The 14,067-nt window shown below is 36.7% G+C and overlaps 1 protein-coding gene across 3 annotated transcripts in view; it reads left to right on the forward strand.

Moving 5' to 3' along the window:
- Positions 1-14,067, forward strand: part of LOC145690445 (uncharacterized) — a 56,081-nt gene that overhangs the window by 14,750 nt on the left and 27,264 nt on the right. For all 3 annotated transcript variants that reach the window (XM_081765335.1, XM_081765338.1, XM_081765337.1), the window contains exon 2: positions 9,792-9,872. In XM_081765335.1, coding sequence (XP_081621461.1) covers positions 9,792-9,872 — 81 coding nt within the window. The remainder of the gene's footprint in view (positions 1-9,791; positions 9,873-14,067) is intronic.

A 14,067-nucleotide genomic window follows, 5' to 3' on the forward strand; every position in this document is an offset into this window, starting at 1 on the left:
GGTGATGGTAAGGATGAATTAAATGGTAGAATGAGAAAGTAGGAGCACAAAGAGAAACTCTGAAAAAATCCACACACACACATGGTGTGTGTCCACCAAAAAGCTCACCTGGCTAAGCTGGGATCGAACCAGTGGCCCCGCATACAAGATGTCAATGCTCTACCACGGAGTCACTGCAGCTCTGGAGTAAAAAAAGGATTTCTACATGAGTGGTTGCGTTTCTCAAGTGAAGCTATAGGGTCTGAATACTTTCTTTTCATTATAGAAAAAAAATCAAGCTTTACGGTTTTATGAATTTTTAAGTACTAACTAGAGAAGGTCGCGGGATATTACTCTGACTTCGTATCGATATTATGCTCAGTCGACGCCTTTTTACATATGAAACAGTTAGGCAACCGGAGAAATCCTCGATCGCAAGCGTGTTCGAATTATGAGCGTTAAAAATTCAAAATTGAACAGATTTTGCAGAAAGTTTGAAGAAACATTTCTTGAGATAGACGCTTCAGTTTTGATATCAGGGAGTTCTCCTGGATACCCAACACAGTAATAAGTTCAAAACGTATGCATTTTGCAAGATAAGAGAAATTATTTGGAATGGTGTGAAGGGTAATGGCGTCTTAAACCGTGCAAATTGCCTCCCATTTGACATACTGGGCCAACCAGTGGTAAAAGTGAATCTGGAAGGATGGGAGGACAGTAGGTAGTGGCATGATGCCACGCCGTTCCCCTGCCTATCTATACCCATTATAGTTTTTTCGAAAATGGGGGACGCCTTAACTTTTTTTCGAGGTGGGGGTACGGCGTCCGCGCATTCTCCTTCACTTTTACCCCTGGGGCCAATAGGCTAATAAAATGTATTTGATACTCCTATTCGACTATATTGTTATTCAAATATCACTATCCTGTGTGGCCACCTTCAAATTGAACAATCACATTTGTCTTGGGAACGGTTTGCCAGGCGTGCAAAATTCAATGAAGAACGACGTGATATTCATAATTAAACTTGTTGTTCTTCCCAGGTCCGTATCCCTGGGGGTCTAGGGGGCCGGGCTCCCCCTAAATTTTTACTGCTCCCCTAAAATTTTCACGATAAGCTTGCAAATGAACAATAATATGGTGATGAACTATAATATGGTTGGATCGGTCCCTCTAACTTCTACCACTCCCCTGTATTTTTGGACTAACTAGTGGCCTGGTTCTTCCCCTTCTGTAGCTAGGTTCAAGCAGCTCGAGCAGCGCCAGACAGGCTTGCCCTGTCGCGGTACTCCGAATCCTGTCGGCCTATGCTTATGCATCGCAGAATACGGTGTTCTAACACATCATCGCTAGCCATGTGCTTATTTTTCAGTAATTGGAATGTCATTTATGGGGGAATATTGGTCAAACTCCAGGAAATATTTTAAGATATCAACGAGAAAATAGACCAAAAAATTTAAAGAAGAAAAAAATGGTTAGCGAGAATGTGCGCTCAAAGTTGTGAACTAGGTGACTTTTATTATCGAGAAAACCACTGTTTCAATACATCACCTCTAGCCGATTGTTTGTTTTTTGGTCACATTTCTCGCGAAATACCGTAAAATATTGTCTGAAGTTTGGCCACTATTTTCAAACAATCGCCATTGAAATCCATTAAAAATTTTAAAAAATGGCTAGCGATGAAATATTGAAACACCGTCTTCCACAATGGATACCATCATGTCCATGGGTTTTCTCGGGGTACTCCTGTTTCCTCCCTTCTTTTTATTCCATCAATTCCTCCATCATCATTCACTTACCTTAATCATCGTCTTCCTTAGCCTAAAGGGTATAATCATCGGATGTTAAACTGAAATATTTCATTTTTTCCACAATGCACAGAGGCCGGCTGGGTTGAGTGTCGCGTTGAAGTCAGTCCCGCGGCAAAGCATTTCGGAGACACATGTCATTGTTTAATGTTTAGATGGCCACACAGAAAGTGACATTTGAATGACAATACAGTTGGTTTCAAATAAATTTTATTAGCCCATTTACCCAGTGTACCAAATAGAGTGCAATTTGCAAGTTGTAAGACGCCATTACCCTCCATCCCTTCCCCAATAAGTTCCCTTATCTTGCAAAATGCGTATGTTTTGACCTCACCATCCCGTCGAGTACCCAAGAAAACACCCCAGTACCAAAAATGAAGCGTGTATTTTAAAAAATGGTTTCTTCAAACTTTTTTTCAAAATCTGTTCAATTTTGAAATTTTAACGTCCATAATTCGAACAAGCTTGCGATCAAGGATTTCTCCGGTTGCCTAATTGTTTCATATGTAAAAAGGAGTCGACTGAGCATATTATCAAAATGAAGTCAGAGTAACACCCCACGACCTTCCCTAGTAAGTGGAATTAATTACTATTTTCCACTAACGGGTTCAGACACTAACGGGTATGTATGAAAGCTCAAAAAAATACATAAATTATTTTCAAGAAGATATAATATTTTACCTAAGCAAAATGAGTTTCAGAAAAAAGAAAGAAAGAAAAGAAAAGAAGAAAAAGAAAGAACACATATTACATATTTAACGTTCAAAATGATCGTCAAAATAAACTATCTTCGTATTACACGTGTGTATAATATTTACATGGAAACAAACAGTTAAAAATTGAAAAGCGCTTAGCTGTTTCTTCGAATTATTCTCCCTTTCTCTTCGCTTCCCTTGGCTCTTCGATCTTTTACTTTGAGTTGGATTCTTCTTTTTTGTGTATGATTCCTTCCGTTTCCCCATTTTCCACTTTTATTATTTGTAATAGTTTTGTCACAGTTCACAGGTTCCGCCTCTGGACTTCAAACGCTAACAAGGAATTGCCCTACTACTGTGACTGCAACAGTACACATGTAAGTTTGGCAACGAAGCATTATGGCGTCCTGCGTAAGCATGAGATTCAGCCGCTAAAACTATTTCTGTAAACACAAAATAATATTTGGATAAAATGTAAAACATAACACGAAAAGCGGTAATATAATATTCATGTTCCGTAATGAGACAATTACTTGTAAAATAATTTATGCTTGTAAGTAAAAATTTCGTAAAACTGAGCACAGGAGTATCAAAATCTAACAGCAAGCGCCATCTTGCGTACTCATCTTAAAACTGATCAAGTTTTCCTCTTATATTTTACTTTTTTAGCTAACAGAATACATAAGTACAGAAAATAGTATATCATGTTGTAGCTGACGCATAACTCTATTTTATAGTGTAATACTTATAATATGTGCCATTTCTTTACGAGTTGGTTAAGGCAATAAACTAATGCTTATACTGACTTCCGGGTGGTGATCCACCTTAACCTGTCTAATACAATATTCACATGCAATCACCCCCCACCTCCCATTTTTATAGTGTCTAGGAATCAAATCATTCTTTTGCCCTAAAATGAATGGTTTTTGAATGCATCTCTGGAAATCTTCCTCTTTCTTGGAGTATAAGAGGACTGTTGAAAGCAATTTTTACAGAAATTGGCCTTTACGAAATGGTGATGGATCGTTTGGAAACAAAAAAATTAAGCAAAAAAGGTTCAGCATGTTATTATTATTATTATTATTATTATTATTATTATTTTATTATTATTATTATTATTATTATTATTATTATTATTATTATTATTATTATTATTATTATTATTATTATTAGCTTTGAAAAGTGCGTTCTTCCAGACGCAGTTGTAATAGGAATGATGTGGGGAGTGCGTTAGGCTACTGTTATATGATACTAGGACAAAATTCTATTAGATCAGTAACCAGCGCAGTAGCATTCGGTTCGACAGTTATTGGATCGATTCTCTCCAGTTTTAACGTACCATAATAAGTCATCGGTGAATTTATATGTGAAAACTCTTTTATATGCAATATTTTATTTTGTTGAATATAGAACAACCAGATTTAGAATTCAATAATCTACAAATTCTTATCTAGTAACACATCTGTTTCTGACAAGCTTTCGTAATGTTAAAGTTTAAGTTGGATATGCATCACAGTTATCTTTTACGTAGTCTATGTTGACTTTATGAGTACGTATATTAATGGTATCACTTGTAAAAGTACTTTAGAAAATAGTGGTTCATCACTGTTTTTGTTTCCAAGAATAAATCAGAAAGAGTAAATTGTTACGTTTCGTACACAGCCTATCTCTTTTTGTGGCGTCGGACCTATATAGCATGTGGTGTCGGGCAAATTATAATCATTCAGGACCTGCAAAACAGTATCCACAGATGCAACTAATTCAATATTTGGCACCGGCTCTTCCAAGTAATATCGATCAAGGACCACAAATGATTTCGTTTGGTGGCAACCTTGAAATCAAGTAGATTCTTTTCTAGCATAGGGGTCACGATGGATCAGTGGTAGAGCATTTACTTCTTGTGCTTAGGGTCCCTGATTCGATCTCAGCTCGCACCAAGTGAACTTTGTGATAAACAAACACTGTGTACGTAGGTTTCATCGGGGTTCTCCCACTTTCTTCATTCCATCATTTCATTCATTTCTCAGCATCACCGTCTCCTTTAGCCGGCATACCCGTGAGACGTAAAACTCAAAGATTTCATTTCATTTTCTTTTTTAGTATATTAGATATATCTCCAGAGCCCTTGGTCAGAGTATCAAGAGACCGTCCTCTTTGGCAAATACGCTAAGATTCTACCACTGCGTGAAAGTCAGAACATAGGTCTACTTTGTGTATGGTGTAGTTTGGTTTGGTTTAAATTTTATGAGGGAGCAGTCGTTATAATTAACTATGTATTTGTGTCAAAACTATTAATTATAAGTTTGTAATTACGTAATTAGCTGAGCCTCATGAAACTTATCAAGAAGCACCAGGGAATAGTGGCACAAAGTTCACAATCTACTAGCTTAAACTGAGCCATGGCAACAACAGTGACTGTGGGACTGAAACGTAAAAAAGAACGGAGAAAGATAAAGAACTCACTGGAGGTTCAGCTGCTTGTAACCTCCGAGTACTTAAAAATGAAGGAGAATCAAGGTGCGAACAGAATATTATACCAGTGAAGGATGAATTCAGCCAGAACATATTTTATATATATACAGGGTGTCACAAAAACATCGGGACGGTGGAATATCTCGAGAAATGCACGTCGTATCATGAAATACAAAAACACGTGGCAAATATATTTTTAAATTCTATTTCAGGGTGGAACAATGAATTCACTCGGGTGCCCCCTAAGGGGGGCAGAGGGGGATAACTTGAAAAGTTTAAATTGGACCCTTCAGTTTTTAGTGCAGATTCAGATGCTACATACAAAAATACGTAACTTTTACTCGAAACATTTTTGCGTATTCTTGACAGATGGCACTGTAATTACGAAGAATGTTTTAGTGAGTAACGCAGCAGAAAGATCGGGACAGGAAAATATCTCGAGAAATACACGTCTGAGCATGAAAAAACAAAATACATGTCAAATATTCGTTCGATTTCTATTTAACTGTGTGCAAATCAATTCTTCTTTGCGCCCCCTAAGGGGGGCAGAGGGGGCAACTTGAAAAGTTTAAATGGGACACCCCAGGTTTTAGTGCAGATTCAGATGCTACGTACAAAAATACGTAAGTTTTATCTGCAACATATTTGTTTGCTCGATAGATGACACTGTAATCGCAAAATCTGTTTTATTGAGCAACACAACAGAAATGTCGGGACAGTGGAATATCTCGAGAAATACGCATCTGGGCATGAAATTAAACAAAAATATATGGGTCTAACATGTTTGATCCCTAAATTGTGTGTGTGTGTGCAAATAAAAACACCTGGATACGCCTTAGTAAGACAGAGGGGCAATATGTAAATTTGAAATAGAACACCCCAGTTGTGATTGCAGATTGAGATGGAAAGCACAAAAATATACAACTGCTATCTGAAAAGTTCTTTTATGTTCTTCAGAGATGACACTGTAATGGCAAAACTATGTTTTATCGCTGTAATGCACGAAATGCGCTTCCGATCAAAAGATACAAAAAGACATGTCGAATTGTTATCGAAAATATTTTATTCTAGTCACCTTAGCAGGGAGTAATCAGATAAACAACTAAAGTTTAAAATTAAACATTCATATTGAAGTGGAAAGGCCTAGTGTGTACATCAGATATAGCAACAGGCGATAAATTAACTACTTGTAGTGCTACACAGGAACAGCTACGTAAACGTACCTCAGCTCTTACTTGGAATATACAGCTACTCAGGTGTACCTCCTGGGTAATTTACACCAGGATCTTACTTGCGTGAGTTACACCATTTTTCGCAGTTTGACGGACCAGAGATGAACGCTCTACCACTGAGCCGCCGTGCACTCCTCCAGTAAAAGGATTACTCGAGTTAACTTTGAATATTCAAGATAACCTTTTTGATGTGCCTGTGTTTGTTGTCAAAGATATGAAAGCTGGGTTACTGTTAGGCTCACCTTTTTTTCGCAAAATTTCAGATAACCTTAGATAGTTCCAACAAGAAATTAATCTTGAAAAATAATAAACAAGGAAAGGTGACCTTAGATATCTCGTATAAAAAATACTGTTAGTTCATGTAGATAGTACACAAATGTTTAATAATCAGTGTAATGTCTCTTCCTCTTCTGATGAAAAGAGTACAGATTATGGCGAAATTTCGAAGAAAGAAAAAAAAACAGTTATTAATAATCGAGATGGTTTAAAAGCGGAAGTTAAATTTAAGTTAAATTAAAATTACAAACATTACTGATGTACACCTGCGGAGTTATTTATTTATTTCTCTGCAGCTGATAGATTTAGAGAACAATTTCCTTGGCCTCCGGAATTGTAAAGCATGGAGGATTTGAGGCATCATATCCAAGTTGAGCCTCGATTGCTCTGAAAAAGAAAAAGAAAATTGCAAAACATTTCGACTCACTCAGTAGAAATTAAGGAAGGAAATTTAGTAATAGTCTGAACCCATTTCGTTTCTGACGCTTTCAAAAAGATTTCGCATAACTATATACCTGTCTACACAGGGTTTTATGTGGTAACAAGAATACACAACAATTCTGTTTCTTTAAACTATACGGGTGCCACACAATAATAGCACAGACAACAAAACAAAAACCAATGTACCGTTACCGGTAAACCGGTACGTTACAGAGTGCCATCTATCGAGCAAACAGACAAATATGTTGCTGATAAAAGTTACGTATTTTTGTATGAGACATCTAAATCTGCACTAAAACTTGGGGTGTCCCATTCAAACTGGTAAAGTTGCCCCCCTTTGGGGGGGCGCCAAGGAACATTGATTTGCACACAGTTAAATAGAAATGGAACAAATATTTGACACGTATTTTGTTTTTTCATGCTCGAACGTGTATTTCTCGAGATATTTTCCTGTCCCGATCTTTCTGTTGCGTTACTCAATAAAACAGATTTTTCGTGATTACAGTGCCATCTGTCAACAATACACAGAAATGTTTCCAGTAAGAGTTAAGTATTATTGTGTGTAGCATTTGAATCTGCACTAAAAGCTGGGGGGTCACATTTAAACTTTCAAGGTGCCCCGTCTGCCCCCTTCCCCCCTTAGGGGGTGCCAAGGAGCATTGATTTGCACACAGTTAAATAGAAATCGAACGAATATTTGACATGTATTTTGTTTTTTTCTTGGTCGGACGTGTATTTCTCGAGATATTTTTCTGTCCCGATCTTTCTTGGAACGCTTCATTGAATGCAGAAAACAACTTCTTGCTATCTATGACCGCTTTTACTCTATAGCAATCATCCTTAAAGTCGCAAGTGGGCAGTTTTCTGCCATAGGGAACAGCTTTTTGCTATCTAGTGTTTTATTCAATGACGAATGACGTTAAACTCGAAAATTGTTTATATCTACAACTTCCGGTAGAAGGATAAGATATTCTTGTTGTTAGGACGTTAAATCGATTTTTATTTAAAACGCTCCTCGCCATCTCTCGTCATTTTTGATCTGTATAGATCAATATTGAAACCGAAAGTTGTAGTAGATTTCTACTGCTTCTGGTTTTAGTACAGAGTAAATAATATAGATGAAATGTACTCTTGGGGTGCTTAGTCGATAATAGAAAACTACCTCTTTATATGCATGTTACCGTTGCTGTACAGTAATCAACGTAAAAACCGGTAAATTATTATTATTGCCGGTTTGATTATTGCCTCCGTAGTCGAACTCGATTCCTAACTTTACATACTGAAAAATTTGGTCATTTATCAAGTAATCTTTGAAAAGTTGTCGTTTTGCGAATGGATGGACACTCGGTCAGGGTAAATATATAACAGTTTTGGTAAACGAATCTCCTTAACAAGATTTGTTCCTAATTCCGGTACCTTCACCTAAACAATAAATGTTACTCCCGATTTCTATTATCATGAGGATTCGAAAACATTCTTGAAAGCGTGAATAACCCTGCCAGGGATGAAAGTTTCTTTTTCAAGGGAGCAAACATTTTTGCCAGGATGAAATCCCTAGCACCCCGTCAATGCACACATTGGAAAGAATAAACGCTTTTAACAATTTAGTAGCATCTATATATCCTTTTAAAAAATGCTCAGATTATTTATTTCCTTTGTGTTTGGGAAATCGTCGGATACAAACGATAATCAGTTCGAAACTTTCTAAAGCATGACTACTGAAGAAAGGAAGAAAGATATGAATCATAAAATCAGATACTATAATCTAAGAACAGCAGAAAAGGTTATTATTATTATTAATAATAATAATAAATAAAAGTAGCGAGTGGGATTCGAACCAGGTTGAAAAGTTTTCCTTCCTTTTCATTTCTGTTTATAGAGATGGAACTCCTTAAAATCCTCTTCGTTGTTTTACGATTTTTTTTTTAGTTAAAAAGCGAGTATGTTAACTTTAACTAAACTAAACTGCGTTTGCCAAGATATTATATTGCTCTGAAACTAACATTACATTAGGTAATGAAAAAAGACCTGAATATTTCAAGCAGGAAAGAACGAGGTGTGTTCGGAAGCCTCCACTACTGTTTTTTTTTTTCCTCATGACTTCCCCTCCTATAACTTCAAGCGCGTTGTTGCCAAACTTACAATTTTAAGGGGCTTAGAAAAATTCAAAGACACAGTCGTATTTTGGAGAAGTATACATATTCTTCCCAGGTTCATATTCGAGAAGTTTGCGGGTAATTATCAGAAAGTATTAAGATCCATTACAATATTGAACTGGATACAGTTATCTACACACAAACTTTAGAAGCTTCTGTTCATCTTTACTGCTCAGGTCCTGGAATAAATAATTAAGGAAATATTAGCTTTAGTGATATTATAGATTCAGCAATTGTTCCTAAACTGTAAATATGATAAATTTAAACAATTGCATGTGAATAAAGAGCCATACCTGAGAAAATCGTTGTGGAAATCCTGACTACGTTACTTATAAATTCAAGATCATGAAATAACTTAGTCATCACATAAAAAATGTTCCTAAGAATTGCCTCATTCTCTTCAGTTTATTAGTGGACGGATACAATATTAGCTACGTAAGCATTGAAAGTTTTTTTCCTAATAGTTGTGGCTCATTTTCTTTAACAGGACACTACAAACAATACAGGACGAGAAAACAGGGAGTTTCCAGCAAGCAGAAATTAAAAGTGATCGTGATCATGAGCCCCGAGAGAATATTAAGGTGTATCCTATAGCGTCTGTTAATGGGTAATATAAAATTCAGTATGAAAAGTCTACTGTGGTGATTTCTGAGGATTTAATGTTGTCATGATTAGTTTTTTTTTTTCATTCGCATTCATTAATCTAAATATAACTGTGCATATTTAATTTTTCAGAAAATGACTAGTGGAATTTCGTCATTACCTGGAAGCTGTAATAAACCTGCCGTGAAAATATTAGGTGCCATTCCATATACGGTAAGTGTATACTCTTAGCAAAAACGGGATGCAAGCGTTTTTAAATAAATTCTACTTTGATTCTAAAATAGAATATATATATATATACAGGGTTAGCCGGGAACCTTGGTTTAAACCAGCTGGTTTTTCAAAAAAACCAAACTGGTTTAAACCAAGAAAAAAAAAGAACGAAAAATGCTTTAAATCGTGTGAACTTCATGGTGACGTTTCCACATATCAAACCATCCGCATTACATTTATCGACTGTTCACTTTTTAATCAAGGGGTCCCGTGTTTAATTCTCGGTCGAACCACAACCCGTCTTTCAAGTAAGTGTAAACCAAGTAGCGATTCGAGGTGTCCCTCTAAGCGAAAGTCTTCGCCGTGATAACCTTGGTATTTCATAAGGATGTTAAGCCTAAACATACGAAACGAAACCAAATTATATATTTCTACTTGAGTGAATGCCTGTTGTTTTATAAAGAAGCCAAGGTTGCTTAAATATATTGATAGAAATTGCCAAATTTATCAGCTGCCTACGTAGCTTCCAACATCAGCTTGGATTTGACTTGGTTTTAATTTTATTGAATGATATATACATACGAAATTTGTAATTTAATACCTCAGTTTTAGTGTAGTGATTATGATACGTTGACCTTAAAATTTTACATACAAATACATTTAAAGTAATAATAGGATTTTCCCAATGACTAAGGCGGGAGTTTTCCGATTTATATATAATTCTGTATAATGTTTTTACTTGTGTAACTGTTTATCTTTTTGCTCTTCTGAAATAACTCTTGACAATTATATTAACAAGTAGGCCTATGTAAAGATCAGTACAACGTATTTTTATCAGAAGTCCTTCGTGAGTGAGTCGGCAATCGCATTTGTGACAAATTAGTCCCGGTTTCGTGTCCAAATGGACAATTTCTCTTGGATGTAAGCCGAGAAGCGGTTTGGATTCCGCTTTAAGCTTATGTGACCCCTTCCAGCATAACCTTGTTGTTGCATAATAACACCAAGGGGAAACAAACTAATTTCTGTCCATATTTAATATAAATACATAGAGTAAATTATTTAAACCAAAAAAACCTGGTTTAAACAAAAAAAAAAAAACTGGTTTTTTGGTTTTTTCAATAAAAACCATGGTTTTTGCAACCCTGTATATATATATATTTAAAAATCTAACTATACTATCTAACTATATTGGAAGATCGCTTTAAAAAACGAATTCCCTCACTTTAATAATTACGTGGTATTGTTAATATTGTTTTTACTCTAATTCTTAGAATTGGTGTGATCCATCAATTTAAAACTACGCCTCCGATAGAACCGAGTGCAATTGCAAACTGCAACTTGAGTGCCTTCACTGGATCCAAAAATATGCAAGTGCAAAGTACACCATCGTGTCTCTTTTAAAAATTCAGTGTGATTGTTGCTTGAAAATTCGTATTTTAAGCTCCAAGGAAAGTGGTAACAAGATTTTCCGCTGAAGCAGAATGAAGTAATTTCATTCTTTTATATTGGTCCTGAATAAATATACTTTTGCTCCCTATTAGGAATCTTATATTCCGTTTGCTGGGGATTAAGTCCTCTAAAGAAGCATAAAGACGCTACTTCTCATGTATACCTCATATTATTAATGCGAAAAGCCTGTACTAATGGGAGTACTATCAATAAAATAGAATTTAAAATGAGAATTTAAGTAAAATATGAAGCTTTTAACAGGCACACATTGATAGTCATTCTTTCGATCTTCAACAGAAATCTATCTTCATTAGTATTAATAGTGTTGAATTCAAACTTAAGTAATTTTGATCAAATAGACATAAAATACAAAGTAGTGCAGATTATTCTCGACTTCTCTGCAATTTTATTTCCACATGACTTGCATTTTTCCCTCAGCAATGGTTCTTTGTGCTTTTGCCGTGGTGGAAACTGTATCTGTTCCGTTGCAGACGTCGGTCTGTTCGCAAGATTTCCTACGGACGTCCCCACCATGTTAGTATCATTCACATTCTGATCTTTACATGCGTTTCGCAAATCGAAAGCAATGAGGGCAGCACATTCATTTAACACGTGCCGGGAAATTGGTTCCAGTGAAGTTTCCTCCCGTTGTTAGCTCTGAAAAGGCAACAGCGACTGAGGTATTCACCGTGTGCTGATACCTTAGACACAAATATAGATGGTTGTGCAGTATGGTGGAAGTCAGACCATAACCAATGTCCAATTTACCAACAGTTACATTGGTGGTAATTCTTTAGTCTACGCCAACTTTTCTCATCGTGTCGATATCTACTGCAGAAGATCTTTTTTTCCATAGGATCATCATCAATGGAAGTATGATCATATTTGAGGTAACGTTTCTGTGTTTTCACAGTATTAAAGGATGAGTAATCTTCAATATTGCAGAGTTCTGTTCGAGGTGTGTGTAGATTTCTAGAGTTGCTTTCTCAAAAGATAACTGAAACTCGTAACCGACTGCGAAGGCTGAAGTCAGGTCTCTACCCATGCAGAATTTGTTCAGTAACCACCGGTTGTTCTGAAGAACTAAATGCTATATTAGTATGAAGGTGTAAATGCAACTGCAACTGACGAAGGAACTGTGACTGGACAAACATTTCTACAAATGCTTACTACGTAGCTTATACCACGGTTCGAACATGACAGTGCAAACTTCATCTATCAATTGGATGGAGCTCCATGTCACTTTCATCACAATGTCAGAAATTTCCTCAACAACAGACTTGCACACCGCTGGATTGGGCGGTCAGGTAAAAATGATCATCAGCTTCTACATTGGCCACCAAGATCACCAGACTTAACTCCCTACGATTTTTTTCTGTGGGACTCTAAAAGACATTGCAAACCCCCTCTACCCCAAGATGTGAATAAAATGAAAGAGCGCATCACTGCTGCAGTGCAAACTGTTGATGCAAACATGTTGAAACGGGTCTGGGCGGAATTGGAATACCGAATAGATGTATGCAGGGTAACAAAGGGGGCCCACATAGAACATTTGTGATTTACTATTTTCATTTTTTTTATAGAAAAACTTGGAGAGTTTTAGCATTTAATTAAGATTTCAAGCTATTTGGATGATAGATCAGGGTGTCTATCGGTCACGAAAGTCACGAAATCAGTTAGCTTTTGGGTCACGATTTTTTTTTTAACTGTGCAAATGAAAGTACATATTGGAACATTCTGTTCTATAAAACATCAAAATTCACCACCAAAAATGTCTATGGTCGGCTTTAGACGCTACCAAATCGCAAGCAAAGTATGTTTGTATCGCATGGATGAAAATTTGGCCTAATTCGCACCCAAATTCGCTCTTGAAAATGTTAGAAAATTTTATGATTTGGTATATATATATATATATATATATATATATGTGTGTGTGTGTGTGTGTGTGTGTGCTTGAGCATATAAAACTTGTTTTGGGCTGGAGAAGAGAAAAAATATACAAAGGAAATCGCATTGAGGCTATACCATCCGGGTGTTCATGGACTATCTATTAACATCTATCACTATCACTTAATATCCATGACTTAACGTCTATTTTTACAACAGAAGTTGGAAACATAAAGAAATAAACTATTGCTCAATCAACTTCAGTGCTATCTCTTGTTTCCAGAAACTTAATACAAACTATTCATTCAGAAACTTAATACAAGTTATTCATTCAATAATTGAGAACGAGCCTCAATGAAATAAGTGAGCACGAGCCGGACTGAGGGAACTGAGCCCGAGCGTGAGCCCAGTTGAAAGAAATAAGCCCGAGCCCGAGTGAACGGGAACCCAGTTGACGGAATTGAGCACGAGCCCGAGAGAGCCCAGTGTAAAATGGCCATCTGTGAATCAGAGTCATTCCATAAAGTTTTTTTTTCATCTGATCTACTGCATTCTGTTGGTTTTCTCACTGATTGTGTGCTTTGACCAGCTGCCGATGCACGATTGCGCGAGCAGTCTACACACAGGAGGACCTTCTGGTGCAGTGCTGGTTTCGGTGTTTTGGAACCGGCTTATGGGATGTTAACCAATGATGACGGCGCCATGGAGCTTCGTACAGAACCCATTTCTCATCACATGTCAACACCCTGTCCAGAAATGACTCCTTCCTCAGACGTAGCAGCAAAGAAATACAGGTGTCTGCTCGCGTAGCTTTCTGGCCCAGAGTCAAATCATGTGGGACCCATCGACCCAACTTGTA

This window comes from Thermobia domestica, chromosome 7 (assembly GCF_964235325.1).
Source record: "Thermobia domestica chromosome 7, izTheDome1.hap1.1, whole genome shotgun sequence".
Classification (NCBI taxonomy): Eukaryota; Metazoa; Arthropoda; class Insecta; order Zygentoma; family Lepismatidae; genus Thermobia; species Thermobia domestica.